Genomic DNA, 12,231 nt, shown 5'->3' on the forward strand with positions numbered 1-12,231 from the left:
CGCCGTCGATTGGATGTCCGACTCGGGCACTCAAGGTACTTCCTGGGACCGATATCGCTCCAACAATCCCACCGGCGTCGAACCTGAAGGCCGCTCGGCAGAGACATGGAACACTGCAGAAGACACCTTCATGGCGGCTACTTCTGGGACCGGGTCGGCTTCTACAGTCAATGCTAGCGCGGTTGGTGATGCCTCTATCTCGCAGAAGATGGTCTCGGCGACCTGTGGTAGCGTCTTGACCGGACTCTTAGGTAGGCAATTAGACCTATTATCGCTCCATGGCTTCCAGTATCTTAGAGAATATGAGCTAACCGCTTTCCAGTGACCCCCCTAGATGTCGTTCGCGTTCGATTACAATCCCAATCACATATTAAAAATACCTCCCCGTTCCGGTCTCACACGACGGCCGCCTTGAAAAATGCGCCTCCCAACCTTGGAGTCACTGCTTGCTGCCGTGAAGTGTTTTGGATAGGCCAAAACTCACAAATATGTATGGTTGGACCCAGCGGACATGCGTTAGGGTCGCAATCAATTGCAGATTGTGCAGTGGAAGAGACGCAACGCAAGACATTCACGTCTACCCTGGACGGTCTACGGAAGATCGCTCGAAACGAGGGTTTCTTGACCCTCTGGCGGGGACTCAGCCCGACGCTTATGATGGGAATACCCGGAAATGTTATCTATTTTGCTGGATACGACTGGTTGCGCACAGACGAGAGGAGCCCGATTAGGCACATTATCCCCAATGGATATGTTCCTTTCGTTTCAGGGGCAGTTGCGAGGATAGCGGCTGCTACGGTTATCAGTCCGATTGAGATGTTCCGGACACGCTTGCAGGCGACACCTGGTACTGGAGCAGGACATTTCAAAGCCACTCTTGAGGGTCTGCATCAAATGACCCAAGCGAGAGGGTACGGCTCCCTTTGGCGGGGGCTGACCCTTACCATGTGGCGCGACGTACCATTTTCTGGTCTTTACTGGTGGGGGTATGAGGAGGTGAAGAAATACATTATAGAGGCGCGGAAAAAGGCGCGGGAGCATATACTGCCGCATAACTTGGGGTCATCAACTCACTCGGCGACCCACGAAGTGGAGGGCAATACCTTCTTGGATAGCTTTGTTGCAGGGACCGTCTCGGGCGCATTGGCCGCACTTGTGACGACCCCATTCGACGTCGGGAAGACACGCCAGCAAGTGTACCGCCATATGGGAGATGAGGTACCGAGTACCATTGCGGGCAGTGTTCCAAAGGGACCTCTTCAACCAGAGCAGCTTCCATTACCGAAGTTTCTTTTGCACCTATTCCGCGAGGAAGGTACGGCAGGTCTTTTTCGTGGCTGGGCGGCACGTTGTCTGAAAGTGGCCCCGGCTTGTGCCATCATGATATCAACATATGAGGTTGGCAAGAAACTTGCGCGAGATGTTAACGAGCGACGTCAGACCTCATTGGATGGAACCGACTCCGACACCGTTTGACTCACGTGTTCCTGTTTCTGCCTGTGGTTTCGACCTACGGTTGCCTGCGCCCCAGTGCGATCGCAGGCTCCCAACGTTCTATCACCTTTCATTATTCGACTTTCATCTAATTTTTTTTTTGAGCGATCTCTTCTTTTTCGACAAGTCTCCGCTAGCTTTTTACTATTCAAGCATTCAGCCAACTTGCAGGTTCGCTTGTTGAGCGCGTGGGTGTTCTGATTTTTGATGATACCGCATCCGATATGGACTATAGAACTATTTTGTTTCTCAATACGTTCGGGGAAGTAAAGGGAGGGTCTCTTTCCGGTATTTTTTTGCATCGCATATCCTGTACAGTACCTATATACATCCTATTCTCATCCAGTATTTTCAGTCATACATAGTACAGTATAACTTGTTTTGAAGTAGAATATGCCCATTCCAACAGGACAGATCCCCAATCACACCCGCAAGCACTTTTGGTAGCAACAGCCTCAGCCTTACCCGCAGACTGCCAGACACGCACTGCGTTGACGATGTCCGTCATCCCGCGTTTACCCCGGTCGTTCGGATACGCGTTCGTGGGCGAGATTCGTCCATCCGTGCGCGGGGCCATTCTTAGTTCGAGACGATCTCTTTGCCATGGCCGACGGATTTGTTTTGGGGGCTCTTGTGTCATCCCCCTCATTGAGAAAAGAGAGGCTGAAATGCCAATCTTGAACAGGCTGACACAGCCTTCACTCAGTCGCCAAAGTCATCTGCTGTCGTCTTGACTCAAACAGTGTGTCAGATGATGACCTACCATGACGCTCTTTTCTTCCCTAGGATCATCCTTATAATAAGGCTCCGAGGTAGAGCTGATACCAAGGCTGTCTCCTTCTCATCAGCATCACTTTGAATAGTGTTTCTGCCGATATGGCCACGAGCGATATTGTTACGAACGTGGAGTAAGTGATCGCGGCTTTCTTTGTATTTTTTTTTTCGGAAGCATCTAATTAAAACACTCACAGTATTGTCGCTATCCCAGCAATAGGGGCCGACCCAGAGCACACATGGACCGGTGATGGCACGCAATCTCCTTGGTTGAAGGCAGAACTTCCCAGGTTCATTCCAAATGCCCGTGTGTTGTTGTTCGACCATGGGGGACCGGATGCCAGCGACACGCTGGATTCGTTAGCGACCAGGCTGCTGAACAAGCTACAGGAGACGAGAAACTCAACGGTGAGTGTTACTATGGGCTTGTCCTTTGTGTTTACTTATTAACCGGGGAATTGGTCCGTAGAGTCGCAGACGGCCCATATTCTTTATATGTCACAGCACTGGCGGTATTGTAGCCACAGCCGCGCTTGTAAAGGCGAGTAGGTCACATAACCCTCTTGATTCTATTTTTTCAAGCTGTTATGGGATCGCGTTTTTCGGAACTCCTCACTATGGCTCGAGCTACCTCTCTGCACCCGAGTTCGGTAAAAGCATCCGGCGCCTACTGCATCTCAAACATGCGGTACCACCTGAGCTGCGGGAGGTGTTTAAACCCCGACATGAGATACTGGAACGCCTCGCTGGCCAGTTTCGTGCGATATCAGCAGATATGAAGATTTGGACTTTTTTAGAGACTGTCGATTCAGTCTTCACGATAACCGACACGGAGACCCAAAGCACAATTGATATGCATGTCCCGATCACATCGATCCGATCGGGTATCCTGGGGTTTGAGCATGAGAACGAACTGCCTCTGGCCACAGATCATGTCGGTATAGCATCCTTTAAGGGCCAGGAGGCCACTGCCAGGATGGATTTCATCAGAGAGCTGCAGTCCGCTGTTGCCACGGCCTTGGAATTATCGATAATGTCAGACGTCCCGCTTCAAACAGAGAAGGAGATCATGGTTCAAGTGAATGGGTTCTTCGAAGACACGGCAAGAGGCGTTAGCAGGGAGTCTCCGTTGCAGTTGTGGTCCACGAAAACCCCTCTTGACGAATACTTGGACACAGGCCCAGTGAAATGTCTTGAGACGCGGTTGAAGGAATCCAGCAGGCTATCGTCTAGCACATTTGACGACTCCGAACCTAGTGAATTTGGCAGTAGACCGACCAGTGCACAGGCCGATCACTCAAGGATAGACTCTCTCCTCCGAGAACCGGACATTGTTCCACTTGAGGTAGTCCCGTCACGACCTTCAGTCAGGAGAAGCAGGAGTTTCCTTGCGCAGCACCCATCGCCCAGAATCCATGTCACTGAGCCACCCATCGAGGGCTACTTTGATATCCAGTCGGAGGGCTCAAACTCGGAGCGGCGCATTTCCAGTGGCGACCCTACTGAAGAAAATGTGGAGGAAGAGGAAGATGAGGCATCTGATAACCTAGGCACTATTAGTCCCAGCCAAAGAAATCTTCTGTTAGTGTCGTGCCCAGTGCAAAGCATAGCAAGTCTGACTGAGAACGAAATACATATAGATCTAGTCTCTCTTCCAGATACCGCGAGTTTCTCAACGTTCCGTTCAGAGAACGCACGCCTGAGGAGCGGCCACGGATAGCCCCGAGGTTCGATAGACCGGAACCAGGAACCGAGAAAATGATCTGGATACATGTCCCATACACCCATACTGATTGGGTACCCCCGGTTCTATCCAAGACCTGCAAGGGCAAAACAAAACAGAATTTGTAGGCTTTGCCCAACTGATGCTCGGATTCAAGCGCACTAACTAGTCACAACTCTGATAGATTCAGGAAGCTCGTCAACGCTGAAAACTGGTTCTCGAACCTCATCACCGCTCGCCACTTGGAACCCCATGCGCGCTATGTGCGGCCGGCATGTATTCATTTCAAACTAGATTCTCCACCCATCAAGGCCTCGGAACCTCACGACCCCCAATTAGCGCTCTACGTAAGTCTGACAGTATAGTCGATAGGTCATACTATATGCTAACGAAATCTTATCCAGCTTCCCTACGTATGTATTCTGTGATCCCTACTACTAGCTCTTGCTAACCACAAGTCAGCTTCATTGGGATACATACTGGAACTTACTACAGCGTCGAAAAGTCATCGAAGAAAGATTACGGCAAGGAAGATCTCGACCGGTTCCGGACGAGATATCCCAATCTAGCCTGGAATCGAAGTTGATATGGAAGTATTTGGGCAATGAGCCACCAATTCACATACGAAGAACGCTTGATCAGTTCGGATACCCTAATCTGCGATCAACCGTGGCGCGAGATGACGACCAAATGCTCTGGAAGCGAACGAGGAAAGTCATCAATCTCAATGACGAACTTGGCAATTCTATTCCACTAGGAGATAGATCTGATTCACAAAGCAGGACATTCGTAGACGGCAAAGTGCTCATGGTCGACCAGCTCTGGCTCTGGATTGTGGATCAGAAGACGGTTGTTACGTTTTTCCCTAAGCAGGAGCCGACTACCGTTGAAGGGAAGTTTTACGAACAGACAAATCTGTTTAACAGTATTTACAATGAAATCAACGGGGATCTTGCGCGCCGATTCGAGACTGCTGGTGATCTTGCTGCGCTGATTGTCCTACACGCCGTCACAGTTCTTTTCGACAGGACATTGCATAGTGACCTGCAAATTCTCCGTATTTTTGAAGAATCGATCAGCATTCTGGTGGGCAATCCCCTCGTACGTCCATGAATAACGCAAAGCTAACCCTGATAGACCGAGTTAACAACAAAATCTTTCAAGCAATTCCGAAACCGAGGATTCGTCACGAGGCCATCGGAATACAACAAGACGCCGGATGGCAAGCTTATGACTGCTTCAGAGCGGGAGGACAGGGACCGTGAAGTAGCACTTCAGAATCGTAACGATCTCTCATCTATGCTGGAATTGCGGGATATCGTGGATGAACTGGGAACGATCATGAAGCTACTAGACGAACAAACTACTACGATAAACGACATGGCCAAATATTTCGAGTATAGAGGATACGGAAAGCGCTTCATTTTAGCTTCCCTTACAAGACTGGACGAATACCGGACCCATATCTCAGAGATGAGAGAGAACGCCATCGCAGCACAGAAAGCTGTATGCCACCAAATTTACATCTATGGACATCTGGCTGACATACATCCAGGTAGAGAATCTTCTCGATCTTAAGCAGAAGCAAGCCAACGTCGACGAATCGCGGCTAGCTCGATGGGAGGCAGAGGTGACGCAAAGTCAATCGCGCGCGGTCATGGTCTTCACCATCTTCACAGTTATGTCAGGCGAGCACTCTGGATACCAACGAACCCCCATCCCACCTGCCATGCCTGCTAACCCTTCGACTCTGATCAGTTTCCTCCCCCTCTCATTCTTCACCTCACTTTTCGGCATCAACGCGCGAGAATGGAGCGGCGAACCCGAGAATCTTACTCTAAGAACGATGCTCGTTATAGCCGGTAAGCCCTCGTCCACGATGCCCTTCCACCCTTACAGGTTAACTAACGATATCATCATCTCCGCACAGGCCCAACATCTGTCGCCGTGATAGTCTTCGCCCTCCTGATAGCCTTCAGCGAACGCCTCCGTGACTACCTCCTCAAATCCCAGAAGATCCTATTTGGTCTCTGCAAGGACCTCATCTTCCTACCACTGACAGCCACACTGCGTGTACATACAGCAAAGCTGCACCACAAGTCAAGCGAAAAGACCTCCGTCGCATCGACTACCAAGACGAAAACGTCGCGCATGGGCGGTCGGTTTGGCCGATACCTTGCTTCGTGGCGATATCAGAGGGATATGGAAGAGGATTTTTGGAAGAGGGATGATGAGAAACAAACGTATAATAATAATACGGATGGAGCGGGAGGAGGAGGAGGAGGGAGAAGGTCGGAGGGAATGACGCTACAATCTGTGCTTGTTTCGGAGGCGAGTGGGAATAGCCATAGTAATGGGCTTGCGGAGAGGTTGAGGGGTCAGGCGAACGGGGCTGCAGGTGGGATGAGAGAGAGGGATAGAGATATCGCGTAGAGTTCTTTGGGATGGCGGGATAACAGAAATGCACTGCTAGTGTCTGCGAGGTTGGGGGTTTGAGTTTTAACGGCCATAGCTACAATATACCCAACAAGATGATTACTCCGTTTTGTAATCCTATGAACGGGGGGGAGATAGGGCCAGATTTACTACTACATGCTTGTGAAGCTTGCCTGGATACGGATTCAACTGAAACAGACCATGTTTGATATTTCATGGGAGGATATAATACAGAGTCCCCTGACTTTTAATGCCAATAAGGTAGAGTGGAGAGATGTTTAGAGAAAAGCTCAACCAAGAGTGCGGAGTAGTGATAACATGAGGTATAGTAGGATGAGTATTGTCGCAAGTCAGGATGAGTAATACAAGACATATAACACATTAAAGACATAAGGAAAATAATACAAAATAGAGATCTCAAAACATATCATGGTATGCCCATTGTATGCAAAGACACGCTCGAAGGAAAACCTCTAAAAACTTGAAACCAAGAAAGGCATTAATATGGGTACACGGGGGGATGGATTAAGCAGCTTAGAACATGCCACCACCCATGCCGCCCATGCCGCCCATACCACCCATGCCACCGGCAGGAGCAGCGGGACCCTTCTCCTCAGGAGCCTCAACAATGGCAACCTCGGTGGTACCGAGCAGAGAAGAGACACCGCTAGCATCGACGAGAGCGGTGCGGACGACCTTCAGAGGGTCAACGATACCGGCAGCGAGCATGTCGACGTACTCGCCCTTGGAGCTGTCGAAGCCACGGTAGAAGTCCTTGGAGAACTCGTCAGTCAGCTTGCCGACAATGACGCTGCCCTCAAGGCCAGCGTTCTCGACAATGGTGCGGGCAGGGCGAGTGATAGCGCTCTTGACAATGCTGACACCGAGCTGCTGATCGAAGTTGGCAGGCTTGACGTTCTCAAGGCCGTTGGCGGAGGCCTTGAGGAGAGCAGTACCACCACCGGGAAGGATACCCTCCTCGACGGCAGCGCGGGTAGCGTTGAGAGCATCAACAACACGGTCCTTCTTCTCACCGACCTCAACCTCAGAGGCACCACCGACCTTGATGACAGCAACGCCACCAGAGAGCTTAGCAAGACGCTCCTGGAGCTTCTCCTTCTCGTACTCGGAGGTAGTAGGGTCAGCCATGACGCCACGGATCTGCTCGCAGCGCTGGGAAATCGAGTCCTTGGTGCCCTCGCCGTTCAGGATGATGGTGTCCTCCTTGGTGATGGTGATGGAACCAGTGGAACCGAGCATGTCGGGGGTGAGCTTCTCGAGCTTAATGTCAAGCTCATCGGTGAAGACGGTACCGTTAGTGAGAACACCAAGGTCACCGAGGATGCTCTTGCGGTTGTCACCGAAGCCGGGGGCCTTGACGGCAGCGACCTGAAGCTGGCCACGGAGCTTGTTCAGGATGCAGACGGCGAGAGCCTCACCCTCAATGTCCTCAGCGATGATGACGAGAGGGCGGCGGAGAGTAGTGGAGGCCTCAAGGGCGGGGATGATGTCCTGGACAGCAGAGATCTTCTTCTCGGAAAGGAGGATCAAGGGCTTCTCGAATTCAACCTTCTGCGACTTGGCGTCGGTGATGAAGTAAGGAGAGGTGTATCCACGGTCGAAGCGCATACCCTCGGTAACCTCGAGCTCATCCTCAAGGGTCTTACCCTCCTTAACGGTGATGACACCCTCCTTGCCAACACGCTCCATGGCGGTAGAGATGAGCTTACCAACGTGGGTATCGCCGTTGGCGGAGATGGTAGCGACCTGGGCAATCTCCTCGCCGGTGGTGATATCACGCTTGTTCTGCTGGAGGTAGTCCACAGCGGCCTCAACAGCAGCCTGGATACCACGGCGGAGATCCATGGGGTTGCAGCCAGCAGCGACGTTCTTGACGGTCTCGGAGAAAATGGCACGGGCGAGGACGGTAGCGGTGGTGGTACCGTCACCGGCAAGTTCGTTGGTCTTGGAAGCGACATCCTGGAGGAGACGAGCACCGAGGTTCTCGAACTTGTCCTGGAGCTGAATGGCCTTGGCAACAGTCACACCATCTATTGAAGTCAGTTATGATACGAAATCGCTTGACTACTGATGTTTTCGTTGTAGAAGGATGGGTCGCAGATGATGACTAAAGGGGTAACGTACCCTTGGTGATCTTGGGGGAGCCGTAGGAAGATTCGATCAGGACATTGCGACCCTTGGGGCCAAGAGTGGATGTGACAGCCTTAGCAAGGGTGTCAACACCCTTGAGGAGCTGAGCGCGAGCTTCAACGCCGAATTTGAGTTCCTGCCCATGGTTAGCACCTTGGTGTCAATTCACGCCCGGGGACCTGCGGAAGGTCGATCGAGAGCTTGCGCGGCATCAATTGGTGCCTTAGTTGTAATTGAACCTACCTTGTGGGCGAACCGCTGCTGCTGGAGGTTGAAGCCAGCAGGCTTGTAGAAGGGGGCGCGCTTGGAAGCAGCAGAGAGGACCGAGGTCCTGGCAGAGAGAGCTCGCTGCATGTTGAAAGGGAGGAAGTGAGAAAAAGAACAATTAAAACAATGCCAAAAGCGAATATTAATGTGCACAAAGAAGTCTGTCCGATCAAAGCTCCCGGAGCAGAACGGATTCAGAGGAAGGGATGATGGGGAGAATAATAAGAGATGAGGAGAAAGAAGGTGAGAGATGAAGCCAAAGTCTCGAAAATTTTCCAGACCTTTCTCTCCATCTCCGGATTTCTTGGCAGCAGAAGCTCCTAGAAGGTCACGTGGCGCGTATCCGAGGGAATGTGCTCGGGTTGTCGGAACGACGATCTGTAAACCCGGACCTTTCTTTGGCTAGACTTCTACGTTCCAGGAGCTGGAGCTATCGCATGCACAACTGGTCTAAAACTCTACCAAGCAAAAGAGAATCTACGTGCAGTACTAACCAGATACGGTTTTCGGAGTACAAACAATGATTGTTTTGCTAAATACATCTGCGGAAGCATACCCGCTAATAACCGGTCCAGTTACCGAGTTTAAGCAGGGGAAAAGAAAGCGAACTAAAACCCAGTATACTACTCCATAGATCTCATCATATGTCAATATTGTAACCATTAGGCTACTATTCTTGTTGCGCACAATACCATTCCGACTCTTCAGGTTGGATAAGATACTCCCCAAGCATTTCTTGAAACCCATGGTTTGGAAAAAGCGGCTGTTCCTGCTGGTACCCCTGAAGTGACGGGAAGGAACCAGCCATAGTAAACGGCTCTGAAACAAAGGGATCCGAATAAATGTCTCCAATTGGTGGCAGGTCGATGGCTGGGTTGCCGGTTGGTATATACATTGTGTTTGCGTCCACTGAGGATTGAGCAGCCGGAACATGGATGGGAAAGTCGACATGAGCAGCAAAGCCACTATGCGTCGGGCCATCATTGCTAAACGGAGAACTAAATCCCATGGGAAGATTGGTCTGGTTGACGAACACGTCATTCGGGAAAGTATCGTAGACACCGCGGCTTGGTGTAGTTGGTTCGGGCTTCACGGCTGCCTCTTGTTTTAGGGCTGACTCTGGTTTCAGGGTGGGTATCTTGGGCAGAGTAGCCTTGAAGGCTCCTTCCTTCGGCGTTTTGCCAAGTCCAGCAAGGAATGTCTTTGGGCACTTGTAGGAAACTATCTTGCTGGTGCTTGGAGGAGTTGGTGTGCGCGTTGCTTCCTGCTGTTTGTCGTTGGGCAACTCTAGAAAATTTGCTCCAGACGCTACTAATTCTTCACTGCTGTCGTCGGAGTCTTCTTCGTAACCAGCATCCTGCAATTCTGCATAGTTCACTCGTGGCATCTTTCTTTTCGTGCTAGCCCTACGTCGCGATAAGCTTCTGTTCTCGACCCATTCCTCGTCTAAGCTGTCATCATTGTCGACTTGACCGTTCCCCTTGCGAGTTTTGGTATTTGAAATCTTCAAAAGATTGGAATTACTGACAACAGATCCCCTCTTCAATGGCGGAGGGACCTCCTTGTCTGCCTGTATGCGGCGGACGCGCAGCTTCGCAAGATGCTGGGTAATTGCGCCCTCAGTGGTGTGATGACCCATGGTTGCAGCCACTTCAGCCCACGGAATCTTGACTGATTTCGCATTGCAAACCGATTGAATAGTCAGCAAAAGGAGCTCGTCGAGGTTTTCTGATATAACAAGATAAAGTTAGTGAATGGCTCATAGAAGTTAGATTGACAGTGAGTGTAAAGAAGCAATATACCATCCCAGCGGACGATGTTTCGCCTTTTCGGCCTCTGTCCTGCTGCTTTCTTGACCATCTTTCCAAATAAGTCAAGGTAATGTGCGATCCAGCGCGGTAGTTGAGGCGAAAAGGAACTTTGAGTGACAACGAGCTAGAGGTATGGTATTCAGCTCGCGACCATACGCGGAGGGCAGTGGAGATGATTAAGAGATCAAAGGGATGGGGTAACAATACTGTGATAGCAAATCGAAGATAGGGTGATAGTCCGAAGATTGAGCTTGAACTTAAGATGCAGCTGAAGGTGAGCAAGAGAGAGAAGATGGATAAGACGATGGAGGCGAAGGCGAATTGCCTAGAGGAAGAAGACGCGTCCGAGGACCGAATACAACAGTAAAACCGCGATAAACCCCAGATCCCAACCTCAGGCACCACTTAATGCCTATTTCCTTCTGAAACTGAGTGGAATTCTCTATATGAGCAGATTCGCCCTATGGAAACAAGAGTGGGCAGATGAACAAATCAAAATCCAGAAACTTGTCTTATTACGCACAACTAAAGAGAACCTTGAAGCAGAAAAAAAGTTTGCGACAAAGAAATAATATCAATATTTACTGTAGGAAGTCTGAACTGCCCATTTACGACAGCTAAAGCGAAATTACGGCTTCGATTCAGACAAACCTCAGATAGATCGAGACAAATTGAAGCAATTGAATCTTAAACTTGTCAGATACAACCGGAAATACTCTAAGGTTGACCATGATATTGCACCATAAAGCAAGCAACAGGATAATATATGTGGGAGAAAAACAAAATGCTCTTGGGGGTTGTTTGCACTCCAGGCTGATGCTGTTGAGTGAATGAAAGTAGATTCAGAGGATATTATTGGTTCTCAGGGTGCTCATCACGTGTGTCACATGACCCGAGATTCCGACCCTCCGAACTCGTCGCTCTGCAAAGCATCACATCCCGACTGCCCCCTTGTACATTGAACCCTCCAATCCACTTACACCGTCAAGATGGTCTTCGCCTGGAAATCCGCTGGTTTGACGTACGATACTCATTAATACCTACCCCGTCTGCCCTATTAGGGGTCACCGCTGACAATGGCTGAACTTTTCAGTTACAACCGCTACCTGGCCGTCGCTGCTCGCGCGGTCCGCCGGTCCCTCAAGGACGGCCCTCGTGTCGCCGCTGAGCGCCGTGGAAACATGGACCTGCGTTTCGCCAAGTGGGAGGTTGGTATTGCCATTTCTAAGAAACCCATTCGTGCGAAACTCCAGGAAGCTGTGACTAACCGGGCTTTGGGAACAGAACGGCAAGCAGGGCGAAGTTAAGAACCTTGCCGAAGCCAACGACCAGGCTCTCGCCGCCAATGCCGAATCGAAATAAGCGTCTCTTCGAACACCCGGATACGCAGTGAATAGTTGTATTTTAGACGATGTTGGAACATATCGGGTAGTGAAACTCAGAGGAAGGGGAACTTCGGAATCTTTGTGACGATATGGCCTGTTGATTAGGTATCAATGGAAGGAGTTGTTTCCCTCTCCTACTTGAAATCCCCGGAATAGAATCACCTTCTCGTTTTTTGATGCCTCAAAGCTT

At 50.5% G+C, this 12,231-nt stretch overlaps 5 protein-coding genes across 5 annotated transcripts; 3 read left to right on the plus strand and 2 right to left on the minus strand.

The window, feature by feature from the left end:
- Positions 1–13: 13 nt before the first annotated feature.
- ASPSYDRAFT_89513 (putative mitochondrial carrier protein) lies at positions 14–1,476 on the plus strand (the record flags this gene model as incomplete). The annotated part of the gene is made up of 2 exons (XM_040852177.1): positions 14–251; positions 323–1,476. The coding sequence occupies 2 exons, from the start codon at positions 14–16 to the stop codon at positions 1,474–1,476; spliced, it is 1,392 nt and encodes a 463-aa protein (XP_040702585.1).
- Positions 1,477–2,370: 894 nt separating this feature from the next.
- ASPSYDRAFT_58009 (uncharacterized protein) lies at positions 2,371–6,424 on the plus strand (the record flags this gene model as incomplete). Its single annotated transcript, XM_040849463.1, has 10 exons — positions 2,371–2,402; positions 2,466–2,676; positions 2,738–3,849; positions 3,909–4,115; positions 4,176–4,338; positions 4,454–5,077; positions 5,129–5,497; positions 5,547–5,674; positions 5,750–5,853; positions 5,922–6,424. The coding sequence occupies 10 exons, from the start codon at positions 2,371–2,373 to the stop codon at positions 6,422–6,424; spliced, it is 3,453 nt and encodes a 1,150-aa protein (XP_040702586.1).
- A 537-nt stretch (positions 6,425–6,961) lies between these two features.
- On the minus strand, positions 6,962–8,932 carry hsp60 (chaperone ATPase HSP60; the record flags this gene model as incomplete). Its single annotated transcript, XM_040852178.1, has 3 exons — positions 6,962–8,478; positions 8,573–8,714; positions 8,822–8,932. 3 exons carry the CDS (start codon positions 8,930–8,932, stop codon positions 6,962–6,964), a joined length of 1,770 nt encoding a protein of 589 aa, XP_040702587.1.
- Positions 8,933–9,269: 337 nt separating this feature from the next.
- Positions 9,270–10,768, minus strand: ASPSYDRAFT_132390 (uncharacterized protein). Its single transcript, XM_040840604.1, has 2 exons — positions 10,648–10,768; positions 9,270–10,573 (listed from the first exon to the last, which is right to left on the minus strand). The coding sequence occupies exons 1-2, from the start codon at positions 10,703–10,705 to the stop codon at positions 9,516–9,518; spliced, it is 1,116 nt and encodes a 371-aa protein (XP_040702588.1). The 5' UTR covers positions 10,706–10,768; the 3' UTR covers positions 9,270–9,515.
- An 877-nt stretch (positions 10,769–11,645) lies between these two features.
- Positions 11,646–11,985, plus strand: ASPSYDRAFT_125181 (ATP synthase subunit epsilon family protein; the record flags this gene model as incomplete). Its single annotated transcript, XM_040840449.1, has 3 exons — positions 11,646–11,677; positions 11,750–11,864; positions 11,941–11,985. Coding segments are annotated over 3 exons (192 nt in total), but the record flags the coding sequence as incomplete, so codon positions are not given.
- Between the last annotated feature and the right edge of the window lie 246 nt (positions 11,986–12,231).

The sequence above is a fragment of the Aspergillus sydowii genome, assembly GCF_001890705.1.
Source record: "Aspergillus sydowii CBS 593.65 unplaced genomic scaffold ASPSYscaffold_5, whole genome shotgun sequence".
NCBI lineage: Eukaryota > Fungi > Ascomycota > Eurotiomycetes > Eurotiales > Aspergillaceae > Aspergillus > Aspergillus sydowii.

Excerpts from the sequence above, each read along its gene's own strand:
- ASPSYDRAFT_132390 (XM_040840604.1), bottom strand. The coding sequence starts at position 10,705 with ATGGTCAAGAAAGCAGCAGGACAGAGGCCGAAAAGGCGAAACATCGTC. Across the intron at positions 10,574-10,647 it reads AAACATCGTCCGCTGGGATG|AAAACCTCGACGAGCTCCTT; the intron begins GTATATTGCTTC and ends TTGTTATATCAG.